Raw genomic sequence first — 20,063 nt, 5'->3', positions numbered from 1 at the left:
TGATTAGTTTCATGATCTAGCTTCAGTTACTACCATTACTAGCTTTCAATTCCAGATTTTATTAATTGAATTTAAACTCCCCCCAGCTGCTGTGGTGGGATTTGGAGCCCCCCATTAGCCTGGGCCTCCAGATTACTAGTCCAGTGATATTACCAATAGGTCACTATCTTCACACACATTATCCTGTCTCCTTTTACCAAACTTGGAGAAATGGAAATTGGTACTGTTAACTATATTTTTGTTGGTGAAAAAGACACAGCAACCCAACTGTGAGGTTCAATAATCCCTATCTAAAACTAAACATATTGGTGTCACACTCAGTGGGTAGTGCACGTGTGTCTGAGTGGAAGTTGTGGACTCAAGACCCACTCCAGAGACTTGAGCACATCTAAGCTGATACTACTAAGGGGAGTGCTGCCCTTCAGGGAGTGACTTTTGGGTGAGACATTAAACCAAGACCCTATCTGCTGCCTTGGATGGAAATAAAAATGTCCCATCCACATTATTTGAAGATCAGAGGAGTTATCCCAGTTTCTTGCCAGGCAAAATATATCATCTGGTCATTTCTTTCGATGTGCTTTGTGGACTCTGGTTGACCCAAACTGGTGGTTATGTAATCACTATTGGCAGTATGGGAAATGTATCAAAAGTACTTAATTGGCTGTGAAGAGCTATGGGGTAGCCCCAGGTTGTATAGATGCAAGTTTAGCTAGTAAAAAGCAAAAATATTACTTCAAAATAAGATGAGATAGTCAAACCAAAGATGGTATATCTAAACTAGCTAGAAGTAATTTTGGAAGGAGCATCAAGCAAAGGCTAGATAAATGTGGAAGCTACAAGGTGGCATCATTGATGAGTGTTCAAAACCATTTGATTTTCTCGCCTTGTAACCAGTTTAACAAAAGGTTAAGACACCCAAGCCGCTTACATTACCGAAGTGTCACAGGCTCCAGGAGTTGATGGCGACATCAAAAGATTAAGGTCAGCCACAGCAAACCTGGCAAGTTTAAAGAAATAGGAATGTCTAACTTTGGTGTGGCCACCTACTGCGCAGGACTTGTATTGGCGCCCACCGGCAAAACAGTGGAGCAGTTTAAAGGTAACTGGAGTGACGCAATGTTTTGGAACACTGATTTTTTTTTACTGATCCAGGTTTAATTCAATCAGCATTGGTGACATAAAATCCTCCTCTCTAATGAGTTATAAGTACTAAGTGAATTAGTTCTGTCTCCATTTAGCCCTCTGTGGATGTCAACTCCTATAAAATGGAGCTAATCTAAATTAGCTGAAAACAAAGAGCTAGAATTACTTGGGTCAGGCATCATATGGGGAGAAACAGTCAATGTTTCAGGTTTAAGACCCTCAGGACTCAATTAATTGCCAGCATAGTAAGCTGCCATAAAGGATAGTTACACTGTAAAATGCAAATGTTAAATTGGAGCAATAGGGAGTGCTTTGCTGAAGCTGGAATTACATTGAGCGACAGCCAGTTGAAAGTGGAATCTCTAAGAACATATGGCCATACTACCCCGCAAGTCTGCTCCACCATTCGATAAGATTATGGCTGGTCCACCGCAACATTACTTTCCCACATTATCGCCACAATCTCTTCATTCCCAAAAACCAATCAGTCTCAGTTGTAAGTATGCTCAACAACTGAACACCCACAGCTCTCTGGGGTAGCAGATTCCAAAGGTTCACAATCCTCTTGAGTGGGGATACTTCTTTTCCTCTATCCTAAATGGTCAACCCCTTATCCTGAAACTATGATCCCCCTAGATCCAGACTCTCCGGCCAGGGAAAATTAGCCCCACAGCACCTACCCTGTAAACCTGCTGGGAAATTCTATACGTTTAAAATGAGATTAGCTTTCTCAATTCCAGAGAACGTAGGCCCATTCTACTCCAGTACTTTAGCTCTTAGTGCAGCCTCCATGTAATTTCAGTGTTTTTGACTCTGCTCCTCTGTTGGCACAAAAGGCCATTTGACTCATCAAAGCGCATCCTCAGTACATTAGCATTCCTGCTGGAGCCACTTTGTATAGAATAACCCCAATGCCCTTGCCTTGTTTGGTAGATTATTCCAAGCGTTTATCACTTGAATAAAGTTGTATCTATTCTGAATTTAGCTTTGACCAATTTTCAGTTATGCCCTCTGTGTATACTTTTTGTTTAAAACATATCTCCAATACCTGCATTTTTAAAAACTAACTTTTTATTCATTCACATTCCTTTGCTTAAATCCTCGATGGCCTCGCCATCTCCCAGCCTTATCCTCAAACACACAGTTGCATAGAATATTGCGGCATAGAGGCCATTCAGCCCATGCTAGTGTTTATGCCCCATCTGAGCCTCATTTTATTGTCTCCTACTCGTCCCACCATTGGTGGCTGTGCCGCTTTTCGCCTTGGCCACGTATTCTGGAGTTGCATCCATAAACCCTTCTGCTCCTTTTAACACCCTTGCTCCATAAAACCCACTTCTTCCAGCACTTTTTCCTTCCTTGGCTTGATGTTTCATTTTCCTTATGTTTCTATATAAAGTGCCTTGAGGTATTTTTCCATGTTCAGTGTGCAATGTTGTTGCAAGCTGTTGTGTGAATGAGTCCCATTTTCCTGGCTGGTTTGTATTCTGGGTGCAACTCATCTGCATCACTAATGCTTTGAGCTTCATTGTGTCGGCCCTCTTCCACGCTTTTCCACTCTGTCACATGTCCTATGTTTTATAGTTGGGTTTTTCTTTTGTACCCACTCCAAAATGGCCTGCCACGCTCCGTGCACTGACCACTGTATACTTGTTCAACAATAGTCAGTGAACAGCAAGGAGAAATGCTTCCTCTTCATTTCAGCGACCTTGATGCTAATTGTCATCCTCCCGACTGTCATCCTGGCTGAGATCAGCTAATTTAACACAGCCCTGGGATTCTTTTAGCTGACTTGGTCAAAGAAGAGTAGCAGAGTTTGACCCTGTGCCCTTGCCAATATTTAACTCTCAACCTTCATTACTAAAACTGATTGTCTTGTCTTTTGCCCCATTTTGTAGGAGCTTGCTGTGTGCAAATTGGCTGTCGCATTTCTGACATTACACCAGTGCCTATGCTTCATTGGCTGTAAAGCACTTTGGGTGATGAAAGGTCTGTCTTTTAATTATACCTGGCTAATTGCTGTCCCAACCAGTCCATCAGGGACTTATTCCACATGCCTCTTGTATTCTTGGTATTTGCAAATGTGGTGTTGCCACAGTTCTGAATAAATGATTGCCAGGAACTGTAGTGTGTTGAGATATAAAGTAATCCCTCATCATTATTAATAAGCCACAGTCTCTAGCTACAATGATTACAGTGTTTAGTATTTCTCTGATGCTGTTTGAGCCTCAAGCAAGTTAGCAACTGCATTAATCTTTCATATTCGAAAGAAATATTGGAATGTATTTTTGCTTTCAGGATTGTCTCAAAAGTGTTCGCTTTATCCTAGAATATTTAATCAAGTCTTTCTCTGCCCTCTCCAGCACCTTCCCCTTCTCTTGCATTTTGATCCCACCACTACTTACCACTCCCTAAATATTTAAACATGACTTGAGGAACTGAGACACAAACACCAGGAAACATCAAGGTTTGATTGCTTTTTCATGCTGAGTTAATTAATCTCCATATGATCAGCAACACAGAAGCTTCTGAGGTGGGGGTGAGGGATGGGGGGTGGGGGAGTTGGTTGGGGTTGACCAAAGCTTCAGCTCCTATTCACTATCTATTGGTACCTACAGGGAAGGGCATTAAGTAGGTCAGATGCTCTTGCTGTGATGCATTGCTTGGTCAAATAGTCTGTCATTAACCTCACACTGGAGGTCTCGTGGTGCAATGGGTAGCATCCCTGCCTCTGAGCCAGAAATGCTTGGTTCAAGTTCCACCCCTTTGATTGTCAAAGAAGGTGCCTCTGTAATGTAACCAAATGGGCTGGCTAGGCCATCTGGATCATTGTGCCAATAGCATGGGGTTCGATCCCTGGCGTGGATTCGGGACCCGTCTCCTTTCCCTACTCATGGCAGAGGTTGTGGTGCTGCACATCGGACCTGTCTTCAGGCAGAAACTGAAGGAGCTGCTCACACCAAATGAGTGAGTTGAGAGAGGTAAGGGAGGGTAATTGGCACCAGTGGGACACTGCCCATGGTCATGGGAGAAAATGGAACAGAAATAAAGAGCAGGGTCACAGCTTGTTCCCATTGTGTTATGTTTTGAGCCAGGTACGAACTTTCAAGAGATCCCTGAAGACACTTAGGTGTTATTGCAGCAACCTGATACAAGATATTGTTACATTGTAAAATAACAGGTGTTTGTGGAACAGAGCAAGCCTAAGGCAATTCACCCCATTGTTTTATTATAAGCATAATGTTCCTAATAGGCGTTATTTTGCAAGCCCGTGAGACATTACAAACATCGCAGAATATATTAACTGTTGACAGGGGGGGGACATGTTTGAGGTGTATAAAATTATGAGGGGCATAGATAGGGTAGACAGGAAGGAACTTTTCCCCCTTGGTGGAGGGATCAATAACCAGGGGGCATAGGTTTAAGGTAAGGGGCAGGAGGTTTAGAGGGGATGTGAGGAAGAATTTTTTCACCCAGAGGGTGGTGGGAATCTGGAACTCACTGCCTGAGGGGGTGGTAGAGGCAGAAACCCTCATAACATTTAAGAAGCATTTGGATACGCACCATGGCATACAAGGCTATGGGCCTGGAGCCGGAAAATGGGATTAGAATAGTTAGGTACTTGTTTGACTGGCACAGACTCGATGGGCCGAAGGGCCTTTTCTGTGCTGTAGACCTCTATGACTATGACTCTATGCATCATTAGGGCTATTAACCTGTATGTTCTTATTGCCTAAGAGAGGGTTGCTTCTGAAATAGGACAGCGAGTGGGGTGAATGAATGATGTTGTTCTTGGGCTGAGTGTCTGACTGTCTCAGTAGAGTTGCTTCTGTCAGTCATGGAGATCCCCCCCATAATGATCTGTAACTATAGACGCATTATGACCTCTTATTGCTAGTTCTTTCCTTGAGCCTCAAACGTTTGCAATGATTGTGCCAGAAATACTATTTGTCTTCCATTGTGCCCCTCAATTTTCTGTCGATTTTTCTTGAATACGCTGACCACTTCAGTTCCAGCCCTCATACATGCCAGGACTTTGCCCAAATGGACTGCAGCAAGTTTTGCTTCCTCACGACCACTGAACTTGCTAATCTCCATAGGCTATTCATTCCAGCCCATGTTGAACTGGAAATTCTTCTGGCCTTTTCCTCACCGTGGCTCAGTTGGCAGCACCTCTTGTCTCTGAATCAGAAGGTTGCAGATTCACAATCCACTTCACAGGACTCAGGCACAGAAACCTGGGCTGACACACAAGTGCAATACTGGGGGAGTGCTGCACTTTCAGAGCTGCCATCTTTTCAGATGACAGAGGCTCTGCCTGGCCATCGACAAAAAAGATCCCATGGCAGTTTTTTTCGAAGAAGAGTGGGAGTTCTCCTCGGTGCCCCAGCCAACGTTGATCCCTCAATCAACATCACGGAAGCCAGATTAACAGGTCATTATCACATTGCTGTTTGTGGGAGTTTACTGCATGTAAATTGGCTGTTATATTTCCTGCATTACAATAGTGACTGCACTTCAAAAAGTACTTAATTGACCGTAAAGCTCTTTAGGACATCCTGAGGTCGTGAATGGCGCTATATAAATGCAAATCTTTCTATTCTTTATTCCTTCCTGCATTTCCCGGAATTCTTGCCTCTTTGCTATTTGATGTCAGTGTTTTACTTCTGCCAAAGCACTTTTGGACATTTCACTGCATTAAAGACACAAGACTAGAACAAATTGGGTTGAATTTAACCAGTGAACGATGACAGCCTTTTTGACAGGGGTGATGGTTGGTGGGAAGTATGGTGGGTGCACTTTAACCGAGCATAATCCTGTCAGCACACCATGCATATTCCAACAGAGGGCTGTAATCAGGAGTGGAAGTTCTGGCCGATTTGTTTTTTATTACCCTTGTCTAGCCCTGGACATGCTGCAGGCTGATCGTAGGTGGCACTCTGATGTGTTTGGATAAAGCAGTGTGTGTTGGGGGAGATGGTTGAGTAGTAGTAATGTCACTGAGCCCATAATCCAGGTTAAAGTTCTGGGGACATAGATTCAAATCCCACCATGGCAGCTGGTAGAATTGTCAGGAAGGTTTGATAATTTTCATAATGTTATTTGGAATTTATTGCAAAATACAGTCTGTGTCTATGTATGTGTGTGTGGGACTTAGTTGAATTAGAGACAGCTGGTCTGAAGGCTTTGATGGAAGAAGAGAAGCTAGGTTTGAAATGCTAAATAGGTAAACACGGGTGAAGTTTTAGAATGTGATGTCTAAAGGGAACATTTGCATTTTAAAATAAACCAGGGTACTCATGAATTTCGAAAGAGACAGTGAAATGTGACTTAACCAGAAGAAGCCAAAACAGTGTGTTTATTTTTCCCCCAAAGCTGACTGATAAAATTGGTACTATGAAAGATTTTTATTATTTGAAAAGTAGAGTTGAAAAGACATATTGGGGCAATGGGATTTACATTAAAAAGAAACCTGTATGAAAGAGATGAGGTTAAGTGTAAGAAGAAGGAATTCTAAGATCTAACAAGTGTGAAAAGCCTCCAGCCTCTAAGCCTCAAGTTGCTGTCTACACGAACTAAAGTGAGGAGGGCTCACTTTGAATTAGACTGTTCAGGGTATCGTGTTACTTTGCCTGGGACTTTTAAAATCTGTGTGCTCAACTGTTGCCTTAATAGAGGTGTAACTGGGAGTTACATTGATTAGGGAAGCTAGGAGTTATCATAGTAATAATTTGTATACCTATGTATGTGCTTAAAATCATTTATTTATTAATAAAGGTTTAATTTAGTTTTGTAAGAAACCTATAAGACTCGGTGGTCTTATTACTACTGAATTCAAGGCACGCATCTCGAAATAAATACAAATCGTAGAATAGTTGAGGCAGTTGTTTCAAGTTTCCCTCTGGGATTTGAACAGTTCAGCATTTACCATCCACCACGCCATTACAGAATTTAATTCGATTAATTAAATCTGGAATTGACAGCTAGTTCCAGTAATGGTGACCATGAAACTATCATCAATTGTTGTACAGAACCCGTCTGGTTCATTAATGTTCTTTAGGGAAGGGAAATATGCTGGTCTAAAGGTGACTCCAGTCACAGCAATGCCAGTCATTACAAGGGCAGTTAAGGGATGGGCAACAAATGCTGACCTTGCCAATGATCCCCACATCCCATCAAAGAATTTTTTAAAAATTGTGGATCGAACCTGACCTCTCTTGCTCATCATTTACACACTGGAATTGCAGGACTCAAATATATGTTTAGGAAAATATTAAACTTGAACCATTAAAAACCCTGCCCTATACAACTGTTAGCTAATATTTGGGAATTCTTTAAGAGGTGGCATATTGTGAGTGTTGTGGCTTAATTCCAAAGCATTAAGTTAAAGGGGAACTTAATGCTTCCAGTGAAGGATAATCTATTAGTCTTCTGTTGCTGCAAGATTTAGTTACCAGACAAATGGATTGATCTGTCTTTCAATGCAGAGAGACAGAGGTCACCTTTACAAATAGACTGGGAGGCTCATGTACACATTTGTAAAACAGCATTGAGAAGCTAAGGGAAAGAGAGGTTACTGTCACTTCAGCCTTATGTTGTGAGCGAGTGTGGTGTGCTTCATGGGAATGTCTGTTCCAAAGGAAATCCATGATAATTATTCCAATTATTGCCGACCTTGAGGGCAGAATCATTGTCATCCCGCGACCCAGAAAGGTTAATGTTCAAGAATTTCCCAGGATGAAGCCAGAAACAGGAGGCTCAGAGCCTCGTTCTCACTGTCACAAAAAAACGCATGTTTTTTTTAAAAATAAAAAATAAAAAAGAAAATCACAGAAGTTTGCCGAGGGGAAGACGAAAGCTGAATCCATCTTAAAAATTAGTTGTAATGATTTAAGAGCACTGTTACCGTTCTTTGCAGATCTAAAGCAAATACTTCTGTTTGGAAAAAAAATGGGATTCATTTAGCTGCATTTCTCTTACCTCTGCCTCTGAATTACAGTAATAGCATGATAGTTATGGTAATGTTCTGTAACCCAGAGACTATGAAATAATATCCCAGCCAAGTGAAATTGAATTCAATAATTCTGGTAATTTCTGGACCTTTGCCAGTGCAATGACTGTGATGATAATTACTGTAAAAACCCGACAGACATCTCGTGGTATCGGACAAGTTGTTTCCTTCACTAAAGGGAAGCTGCCATCTTAAACTGATCTGGAACACACAAGACTCCTCAGCTCCACACTCTTGTGGTTGATCCTTAATAACCTAAGTAAGGAAACCACCTACTCACCTTCCAGGGTAATTACAACCAGGCAGGCACTTAAATACATAGAAACAAGAGGAGGCCATTCAGCCCTTTTAAGCTGTTCTGCCATTCAATGAGATCATGGCTGATCTGTACCCTAACTCTAATATAAAAATAAAATACTGCAGATGCTGGAGATCTGAAATAAAAACAGCAAGTGCTGGAAAACTCAGTAGCATCTGTGGAGACAGAAACAGGTTTAATGATTCGAGTCCAATGTGCTGTCAAACCTGCTGAGTTTTTCCAACACTTTCTGTTTTTACTTTAGTACCCTAACTCTATTCAGCCTCCTGGGCTACATATCAGCCCAGGTGGCCTGTGCTGGTGTTTATGTTCTACTCTGGTCTCATCCACCCTACTTGATTTATCAGGATATCCTTCTATTCCTTTCTCCCTCGTGTTTATCCAGCTTCCCCTGAAATACATCTATTTCATTCACATCAGCCACTCACTGAGCTAGTGTTTTCACAGAATCACACAGTGCAGAAGAGGCCCTTCGGCCCATCGAGTCTGCACCGACACGTGAGAAACACCTGACTTACCTACCTAATCCCATTTACCAGCACTTGACCTATAGCCTTGAATGTTATGACGTGCCAAGTGCTCATCTAGGTACTTTTTAAAGGATGTGAGGCAACCCGCCTCCACCACCCTCCCAGGCAGTGCATTCCAGACTGTCACCACCCTCTGGGTAAAAGAGTTTTTCCTCACATCCCCCCCCAAACCTCCTGCCCCTCACCTTGAATTTATGTCCCTTTGTGACTGACCCTTCAACTAAGGGGAACAGTTGTTCCCTATCCACCCTGTCCATGCCCCTCATAATCTTGTACACCTCGATCAGGTCACCCCTCAGTCTTTTCTGCTCCAACGAAAACAACCCAAGTCTCTCCGACCTCTCTTCATAACTTAAATGTTTCACCCCAGGCAACATCCTGGTGAATCTCCTCTGCAACCCCCTCCAGTGCAATCACATCCTTCCTATAATGTGGCGACCAGAACTGCACACAGTACTCCAGCTGTGGCCTCACCAAGGTTCTAAACAACTTCAACATGACCTCCCTACTTTTGTAATCTATGCCTCGATTGATAAAGGCAAGTGTCCCATATGCCTTTTTCACCATCCCACTAACATGTCCCTCCGCCTTCAGAGATCTATGGACACACACGCCAAGGTCCCTTTGTTCCTCAGAACTTCCTAGTATCATGCCGTTCATTGAATACTTCCTTGTCAAATTACTCCTTCACCACTCTCTGATTTATTAGTGACTATCTTATATTTACAGCCCCTAATTCTGGTCTCCCCCACAAGTGGAAACATCTCTATGGTTAAAATTATGAAAGAGGTTTGGTAGTTTAAAGACGTCTATTGGGTCACCCCTCAGCCTTCTCTTTTCCAGAGAATACACCCCCAGCAAGTTCAGTATTTATTCCCGGTAGTCCCAGTAGACCGATCGTGTCAGCCTGTTCCTGCCCCACGGAACTCATTTCTTGCTATCTTGACTCCATTCTCTCTCCCCTTGTCCAGTCTCTTCCCACCTACATCCGCTACATCATATCAACAATTTCCAGTTCCCTGGCCCCAACCACCTCCTCTTCACCATGGACGTCCAATCCCTCTACACCTCCATCCCCCACCAGGATGGTCTGATGGCTCTCCGCTTCTTCCTCGAACAGAGGCCCAAACAATCCCCATCCACCACTACTCTCCTCCGTCTGGCTGAACTTGTTCTCACACTGAACAATTTCTCCTTTAACTCCTCTCACTTCCTCCTAATAAAAGGTGTGGCTATGGGTACCCGCATGGGCCCCAGCTATGCCTGTCTCTTTATGGGGTATGTGGAACATTCCTTGTTCCAGTCCTGCTCCGGCCCCCTCCCACAACTCTTTCTCCGGTACATCGATGATTACTTCGGTACTGCTTCATGCTCTCGTCGGGACCTGGAAAAATTTATTAATTTTGCTTCCAATTTCCACCCCTCCATCATTTTCACATGGTCCATCTCTGACACTTCCCTTCCCTTCCTTGGCCTCTCAGTCTCAATTTCTGGTGATAGACTGTCCACCAATATCCATTACAAGCCTACCGACTCCCACAGCTACCTCGACCACAGCTCCTCACACCCCGCTTCCTGTAAGGACTCCATCCCATTCTCTCAGTTCCTTCGCCTCCGTCGCATCTGTTCTGATGATGCCACTTTCAAAAACAGTTCCTCTGACATGTCCTCCTTCTTCCTTAACCAAGGTTTACCACCCACGGTAGTTGACAGGGCCCTCAACCGTGTCCGACCCATCTCCCTCACATCCACCCTCACACCTTCCTCTCCCTCCCAGAACCATGATAGGGTCCCCCTTGTCCTCACTTATCACCCCACCAGCCTCCGCATTCAAAGGATCATCCTCCACTATTTCCGCCAACTCCAGCATGATGCCACCACGAAACACATCTTCCCTTCACCCCCCCTGGCGGCATTCTGCAGGGATCGTTCCCTCTGGGACACCCTGGTCCACTCCTCCACCACCCCCTACACCTCAACCCCCTCCCACGGCACCTTCCCATGCAACCGTAGAAGGTGCAGCACCTGCCCCTTTACTTCCCCCCTCCTCACTGTCCAAGGGCCCAAACACTCCTTTCAAGTGAAGCAGCATTTCACTTGCACTTCCCTCAATTTAGTCTACTGCATTCATTGCTCCCAATGCAGTTTCCTGTACATTGGAGAGACCAAACGCAGACTGGGTGACCGCTTTGCTGGACACCTTCGGTCTGTCCGTAAGCATTACCCAGACCTCCCTGTCGCTTGCCATTTCAACACTCCACCCTGCTCTCATGCCCACATGTCCGTCCTTGGCCTGCTGCAATGTTCCAGTGAAGCTCAACGCAAACTGGAGGAACAGCACCTCATCTTCCGACTAGGCACTTTACAGCCTTCTGGACTGAATATTGAGTTCAACAACTTTAGATCATGAACTCTCTCCTCCATCCCCACCCCCTTTCCGATCCCCCTTTTTCCAATAATTTATATAGATTTTTCTTTTCCCAAATAATATTTGCATTATTTTTAAATGTATTTCCATTCATTGTTTTATCTCTACCTTTTAGCCTATTTCGATTCCCCCCCACCCCACCCCCACTAGGGCTATCTGTACCTTGCTCGTCCTGCTTTCTACCCTTAATGTCCCCATTAGCACATTTCTTAGCTAATATCACCACCGTCAACACCCCTTTGTCCTTCTGTCTGTGACATCTTTTGGCAATCTCCACCTATCACTGGCCCTCTATCCAGCTCTACCTGTCCCAGCCCCCCTTAAACCAGCTTATATTTCACCCCTTTTCTATTTTTCCTTAGTTCTATTGAAGGGTCATTCGGACTCGAAACGTTAACTGTGTTCCTCTCCGCAGATGCTGCCAGACCTGCTGAGTTTTTCCAGGTATTTTTGTTTTTGTTCTAGATTTCCAGCATCCGCAGTATTTTGCTTTTATCCCAGTGTTTATTGATCGGTTATAACCTCTCAGTTCTGACATCAGCCTTGTGATTTTTTTTTCTTTAAGATTTAAAGGGAGAAAGTACAGAGAAGGGAAAACAGAGAACAGCAAGTGGTGTATTTCTAACTGTTCGCCAGTGGTGCTGCCAGGAATAGGACTAGAATTAGCTCTGTGTCACCACCTGTGGGTGGCCAATGTTACTGCAGCTCCTTCCAAAAGCTCTCCAGGATTTTTTTCTGGATCGTGTTTCAGTTCAGGTGTGAGTCTTCCAGGATTGGCCTGGAGTCTCCAGGAATTGAAGATCAATCTCCAGGACCCTGCTGTGTGCAACCCTGGTGAAAACCATCAGGACATTACAAAAGATTGTACTTTTTTGTCACTTTCCTTGAACATTTTTCTTCACCAGATATAAAAATATTGAAAAATGGGGGGGGAAAAAGACCCTTTGGTTGACAGTCAGGCATCATCCAATTGGGTAATGAGTCCTTTTGCTTTCCAATTGGTGCGGAAGGCAGTCCGTCACCAGGATGGACGGGTTGGCCGATTTTAATGAATGCAGTGTGGGGGCAAATCGTGTGATGGAACCTCCAGGAATACATTTAATCACAGTTGGCAACCCTGGTTTCAGGAGTTCTTTCCTTCAGCGGTTTCTTTATCAAACTGCAGTCCCTCTCTTTAATTTCCTCCTTCTCACACTGGATTAGTCATCCTGTGGGCTGTGGCAGTGGGACCATCTTTACAAACTGTGATTGCTCCAGCGTCTCCTATATCTTAAATTCTGCATCTCAACCTTGCCCATTTTGACAATACAACTGAACTGCAGCTGAGGAAATGACAGCCTTCCCCTGACGTGCATCGGTGGAGGCTGTTGCAATACCTTGTCGCATCACGGTGAGATTCACAAAAGCTAGGTACACTAAGTACACTTACAGCTCTGAATTTGGTGAAATTCAAAACCTCCCTTAAATGACTCCATCTCCTCCGTCCGCCCGCAAGGAGAGACAAATAAGAGTTAGAATCACACAAAAGGTCATTCTGCCCATCACACTTGTGCCAGCTCTTTGAAGGAGCTATCGAATTGGTTGCTCTCCCTCAAGAGTCCTTCTCTTTCTCAGGTCGTTATCCAATTCCTTTTTTTTTGGTAGTTAATATTGAATTTGCTTCCAGCGCCCTTTCACCCAGCAAATTGCTTATCAAAACTCATTCCATGAAAGGATTATCGTTTACCCACGGGTTGCACTAAGGATCTCTTCAGTTTCCTCGGTGAGATAGGTTGTGATCTTTTCCCCATTGCTGAAATCAATTGGAACATCCAAAGCGTTTTAAAATGAGGAAGAACCCTGCCCATTCCCCACACTCAATGGTTCTGCATCACCAACTAGGGCACCGCAACATTTTAAAACATATTTTGAGCCCGACCCCTGCACTCTGTTTATTTAATAAGCTCACTGTGGCTAAATAATGTGCAAGATTTTTACTTGGGTGTTTGAGCCCCACCCTTGGAATTCCTGAGCAGTGATAATATCGTACCAGTCTCTGGCAGCCCATGAACTCACTAACCTGGCCACATGTGCACATCAATTGATTTAAATATGCTGTGCAAGTTAAAAGGAAACCCACAGGAAATAAACCGTAGGAAGTAACTCAGGGGGCAGGCTGACTTTTAATCTCGCTAGGACCCGAATTCCATCCCAGTGATTCTCAAACTGGGGTCTACCGGGCATTCTAGGGGGTCACAATGCAGGGGCTGGCCTTAAGGTGGGGGTTGGGGGAGCGCCTGCTCAGGGCTCTGAGCAAGAGTAGATGAACGTGCATCCTTGTCATGCTCCTGTCCTCTCTCCTTGTTCCCCTGGTACTTCCTTTATGCTCTACTCTCCCTATGCTCCTGCCAAAGATAAACAGACTCTACAGTGAGAAGCAGACAACCCCATCTCACAGACTGATATCATGGAGTAAATATCTGTTTTCTTAAAAACTAGCAAAACACTCTTTACATGCAGTACTTTCACACTTAGACCATAAGACATAGGAGCAGAAATTAGGCCATTCGGCCCATCGAGTCTGCTCCGCCATTCAATCATGGCTGATAAGTTTCTCAACCTCATTCTCCCGCCTTCTCCCTGTAACCTTTGATCCCCTTACCAATCAAGAACCTCTCTACCTCGGTCTTAAATATACTCAAAGACCTGGCCTCCACAGCCTTCTGTGGCAATGAATTCCATAGATTCACCACTCTCTGGCTAAAGAGGTTTCTCCTCATCTCTGTTCTAAAAGGTCTTCCCTTTACTCTGAGGCTGTGCCCTCGGGTCCTAGTCTCTCCTACTAATGGAAACATCTTCCCCACGTCCACTCTATCCTTTCAGTATTCTGTAAGTTTCAATCAGATCCCCCCTCATCCTTCAAAACTCCATCGAGAATAGACCCAGAGTCCTCAAACGTTCCTCATATGTTAAGCCTTTCATTCCTGGGATCATTCTTCTATACCTCTTCTGGACCCTCTCCAGGGCCAGCACATCCTTCCTGAGATACGGGGCCCAAAATTGCTCACAATATTCTAAATGTGATCTGACCAGAGCCTTATTAAGCCTCAGCAGCACATCCCTGCTTTTATATTCTAGTCCTCTCGAAAGAAATGCCAACATTGCATTTGCCTTCCTAATTACCGACTCAACCTGCAAGTTAACCTTAAGAGAATCCTGGACTAGGACTCCCAAGTCCCTTTGCGCTCCAGATTTCTGAATTCTCTCCCATTTAGAAAATAGTCTATGCCTCTATTCTTCCTACCAAAGTGCATGACCTCACACTTGCCCACGTTGTATTCCATCTGCCACTTCTTTGCCCATTCTCCTAACCTGTCTAAATCCTTCTGCAGCCTCCCCGCCTCCTCAATACTACCTGTCCCTCCACCTATCTTTGTATCATCTGCAAACTTAGCCAGAATGCCCTCAGTTCCTTCATCTGGATCATTAAAGTATAAAGTGAAAAGTTGTGGTCCCAATACTGACCCTTGTGGAACTCCACTAGTCACCGGCCGCCATCCTGAGAAGGACCCCCTTATCCCCACTCTCTGCCTCCTGCCAGACAGCCAATCTTCTATCCATGCTAGTACCTTGCCTCTAACATCATAGGCTCTTATCTTACTGAGCAGCCTCCTGTGCAGCACCTTGTCAAAGGCCTTCTGGAAGTCCAAGTAGATAACATCCATTGGCTCTCCTTTGTCTAACCTGCTCGTTACTTCCTCAAAGAATTCTAACAGATTTGTCAGGCATGACCTCCCCTTGATGAAACCATGCTGACTTTGCCCTATTTTACCATGCATTTCCAAGTATTCTGAAATCTCATCCTTAATACTGGACTCTAAAATCTTACCAACGACCGAGGTCAGGCTAATCGGCCTGTAATTTCCCGTCTTTTGCTTCACTCCCTTCTTAAACAGGGGGGTTATATTAGCGATTTTCTAGTCCTCTGGGACCCTCCCTGACTCCAGTGATTCCTGAAAGATCACCACTAACACCTCCACTATCTCTTCAGCTATCTCCTTCAGAACTCTGGGGTGTAATCCATCTGGTCCAGGTGATTTATCCACCTTCAGACCTTTCAGTTTTCCTAGCACCTTCTCCTTGGTAATAGCCACCATACTCACCTCTGCCCCCCGACTCTCTTGAATTTTGGGGATGTTACTCGTGTCTTCCGCTTTGAAGACTGACGCAAAATACCTATTCAGTTCCTCCGCCATTTCTTTGTTCCCCATTATTACTTCTCCAGCGTCATTTTCCAGCAACCCAATGTCCACTTTTGCCTCTTTCTTACCCTTTATATATCTTTAAAAAAACCCCTGCAATCTTTTATATTACAGGCTAGTTTACCCTCATATTTAATCTTCTCCCTCCTTATTTCTTTTTTAGTTGTCCTCTGTTGGTCTTTGTAGGCTTCCCAATCCCCTGGCTTCCCACTGCTCTTCGCCGCATTGTATGCTTTCTCTTTAGCTTTTATGCTGTCCCTGACTTCCCTTGTCAGCCATGGTTGCCTCGTCCTCCCTTTCGTATGCTTCTTCTTCCTAGGAATGAATTTTTGCTGTGTCTCCCAAATTACTCCTGCCATTGCTGTTCCACTGTCTTTCCTGCTAGGCTCATCTCCCAGTCAATTCTGGCCAGCTCCTCCCTCATGCCTCTGTAGTTGCCTTTATTCAACTGTAATACCGTTACATCTGATTCCAGCTTTTTCCTCTCAAATTGCAGGGTAAATTCTATCATATTATGGTCACTTCCTCCTAAAGGTTCCTTCACCTTACGCTCCCTTATCAAATCTGCCTCATTACACTGTGTTATAATGTAGATAGGGGTCAATGATTACCAATTCATTTGAAAAAGGTTCCTACAAACAAAAAAATTTGAGAACCACTGAGTTATCAAATCCTGAAGTGATGACATGAAAGTAGCCTCTGGGGTTCCCACAGACGAGTAGGGCCCCAGTTCAGTCCCTAGCTTGTAGTCACTTGGTCATAAAGAACCTGAGTATTGCTGGGGGAAAAATTGCTGTCAAAGCTTTTCATCTTGCACTCATCAGGACAGACACCAAGCACTGGAAAATGGGATGAGTGTCGTTAGGTCTTTGTTGACCAGCACGGACACAATGGGCCGAATGGCCTTCTTCTGCACTGTAAACATCTATGAGACACAAGAATACCAAATTTCAAAGGGATGTTAGTGAACAAGATGGGTCTTTACAACAATTCAGTAGTTTCATGGTCACTATTACTGACTCGCTATTTAATTCCAGATTTATATAAGTAATTGAATTTAAATTCCCCAGCTACCATGGTAAGGAAGTCTTGTGGTGTAGCCCCAACCTCTAGGCCAGAAGCTCTGGGTTCAAGTCCCACTTCAGGACTTGATGACCATGGAAGGTGTATACATAATGGAGCCAAGCATGTTGAATATCAGCCTGTAAATCCTTCCAAAATGCCCGATGGCAGGTGGTAAAGAGCAGGAGAGTTTCCTGGTCAGCCATACTGCAGAATGCAATGACAAACCACTGCAGTGCATTGTCTGTGGTCGCCAATACTCTCGTAGGGCATGGTACCTGACAGAGGAGGAGCTACCATGATGGGATTTGAGCTCATGTCTCCAGAGCATTAGTTCAATCCTCTGGATCACTTGTCCAGAAATAAAACCACTATGCTACCCACTAACAGACCAGGTTAAAGCTGACCTTGGAATGCTTGATGCTTATACTGGGGGCTTGCACTCATCAGGACAGATGCCAAGTGCTGGGAAATGGGATTAGCGTGGTCAGGTCTTAGTTGACCAGCACAGACACAATGGGCTGAATGGCCTCCTTCTGCGCTGTAAGCGTCTGAGAGTCTATGAGACATAAGAATACCAAATTTCAGAGGGAGCAACATTTACATTGCGCGAGAAAGGGATGCTGATTGGTCAACAGCAGATTTCTATTTTCAGTATAATCACTTCTCAGGAATGCCAAGGGTGGGGTTCAAACACCCAAGTAAAAATCTTGCGCATTATTTAGCCGGAGGGAGCTTATTAAATAAACAGAGTGCAGGGGTCGGGCTCAAAATATGTTTAAAAATGTTGCGTTGCCCTAGTTGGTGATGCAGAACCGTTGAGTGTGGGGAATGGGCAGGGTTCTTCCTCATTTTAAAACACTTTGGATGTTCCAATTGATTTCAGCAATGGGGAAAAAAAATCACAATCTATCTCACCGAGGAAACTGAAGAGATCCTTAGTGCAACCCGTGGGTAAACGATAATCCTTTCACGCAATTTCCCAACCTTGTGTCGAGTTCAGCTCCTGGCCTGGGATAAAAATTAACCAGGTTGCCTGTTCCTGATTGCTCTCCAGCGACCTTTAGTGGTGTGCAGGCATTGGAGGACAAACTCAGGTTGACCATGCAGGTAATTCCCAGCCCTGCAATCAAATAACCGAGCTGAGGTGTCAAAAAGGGGGGCCCCCAGGCATCCTAGGAGTCAGCACTTTCAAGAGAGAGGAGAGACACCAAGGAATGTAACAAAAATCATTCGTGGCAAAAGGAACTTGTTCATAATCCAACTTTATTTAGAATTTTGCACGAGACAATTTTGCACTTAAAACCACAGCTTACACCAATGAGCTCTGTGGCCATAGATTAGTTTGGTTCCTTAACTATTTATATGTTTAATATTTTAAAATCACTAGAAATCTATTACTGTGCAAACGCTCCCCTGGCACTCTCACTTAAACACTGACGCAATATTAAAAATTATATGCAACTTTTTCTTATACATGATGACAGGACTGCATTTGTCACCTGCTGTACTCAGCAAACGTGTACCGATTTCAGTGTATTTAACAGTACAATTGCACTTTTATTTAAGATATACGAATGTTCATACTCAGTTGATAAATACAAGTATGGAATGTGCAGGCAGGTTGGGAGCAGACTCACTCCATAGCACCACCTAATGGTCATAAACTTGTAGTGACACCACTACAGGCAACTGTTTACATACAGAATTTCTAGTCCAAATGTCTCCATAAGCAATTTTACTGTTCTGTGATCAGAAGTTTGTAATAGCAAGGTAGTCAGAAAGTGCTGCACAAGTACAAAATATGTAATTGTGTTACCCAAACTAACTGCTCCAAAAATCATTTAAAAACTCTTAACTTGTCTAAAACTAATCATTCACTGTTTAAAAAAAAAGGTACGTCCACAGCCCTGGAATAGAAACAGAAAACTTTGGAAATAGGCAGCAGTGCATCTCAGCTATAGTTGGGAGTTAGGCATACATCTCTAGATTATAGAATGAAAAAAAAGACTAAGGGTTTCTGTTTTATGTCACTATCCTTCTGGAGGCGCATGTGTGGGGTTCTTGGGAGAGGACGGAATGGAACTCAACTGTGATGCCTCTTGGGCTCGATCAGCTCAAGCTAAATGTCGAGGCTGAGCCGTGAATTAGGACCATCCAAGTGATCTGCCTCTGTGACTGGACCCCCAGCAAAGGAGTTGTTGCTTTTGGGAGAGGACAAGGTTGGAAGAGAGGGAAATTTTTAAAAAAAGATATGGTGGGTCACAGAGGCTACATTCAAGTTTCCCCAGCAATGGGCGACATTGAGTCATTGTCAGGGACCCTGGCCCTGGCTCTTTGCCCCTCAACCTCACCAAGGAAAAGCAGGGGAGGAAGGGGATGACCTGGTAGAGAGAAAAAAAAGGGGAAATAAACTATAAAATGCTGCACCAAACTAAACGATAAGGGTGCAGCAATTTTAGGGAGCTGATAACCAAATTCAGCCCAAAATGAAAATCTCCATTTGTCCTCATGACACAAACTGCCCCAGATTTGGGAATTTAACCAACGCAGTTCAGAGTGTTTGCTGTGGGAAGTGGAAAAAAATGTAAAGATTCGAGCAGCAGGGCCCAATGGGGCCGAGGGACCTGCTGAGCCAGAGGTAAAAGGGAGCTTTGTACGAAATTGCAAACGCTAAAAGCTGCATTCCTCACATTACCAAACGACACTGGACAGAACAATGGGAAAATAATTAGATACCTCAAGGTCAGGGGGATTGGTTAGTGCAAAGATTGAATACCTTAGAACAAATTATTCACGTAGCAATATAAGCAGAGCTTAAATAGGCTTCTGTAGCATCAATTCACAGGCAATTACCACAAGGACTGGCCGATAAGTGAGGGGACATAGGCAGGTGAAGGCCACAGGGGTAACTACCGAACATCAAATTAACAGCGTCTACTGCATTAAGCTGTGTAGGTTCCCACCCAACTATTTCACACAGACTTTAAAGTTAAACAGCTAGCTTGCACATTCCCAGCTACCATCCAGTGTTAATGCTTCTCTCAGTTTGCTCCAAGGAACGTGAAGCTGGGTTCACGTTGTTGACTGGGTTTCGAGGTCTTCAGGCTTTCTCCAGGTAGGTGCTCGGGACCAGCCCACTCCTTCCATTCCGGCTGGCTGACCACCATCCATCCTCGCTCTCCGCCGTGATCTGGATGATGTCGTTGGCGGTTATATCCAACTCGTCGCTGTTCTGATGGGACAGAGAGAAAAAAAGGGTGACATTAGTTCCCCTCTTGTCTGTCGGCAGAGACTCCTACAACGAACACAGTTGGTTAGGCTCAGC

The 20,063-nt window shown here is 44.2% G+C and overlaps 1 protein-coding gene across 4 annotated transcripts in view; it reads right to left on the bottom strand.

Moving 5' to 3' along the window:
• Positions 1-17,984: 17,984 nt before the first annotated feature.
• Positions 17,985-20,063, bottom strand: part of pstpip1a (proline-serine-threonine phosphatase interacting protein 1a) — a 74,013-nt gene continuing 71,934 nt past the window's right edge. For all 4 annotated transcript variants that reach the window (XM_078532319.1, XM_078532320.1, XM_078532321.1 and 1 more), the window contains one exon: positions 17,985-19,970. In XM_078532319.1, the coding sequence (XP_078388445.1) occupies positions 19,839-19,970 (132 nt within the window). In that variant the 3' untranslated portion in view covers positions 17,985-19,838. The remainder of the gene's footprint in view (positions 19,971-20,063) is intronic.

Source organism: Cetorhinus maximus, chromosome 30 (assembly GCF_964194155.1).
Source record: "Cetorhinus maximus chromosome 30, sCetMax3.hap1.1, whole genome shotgun sequence".
NCBI lineage: Eukaryota > Metazoa > Chordata > Chondrichthyes > Lamniformes > Cetorhinidae > Cetorhinus > Cetorhinus maximus.
Note: the sequence above shows the minus strand (reverse complement) of the source record. Positions and strands in the feature narration are given on the sequence as shown.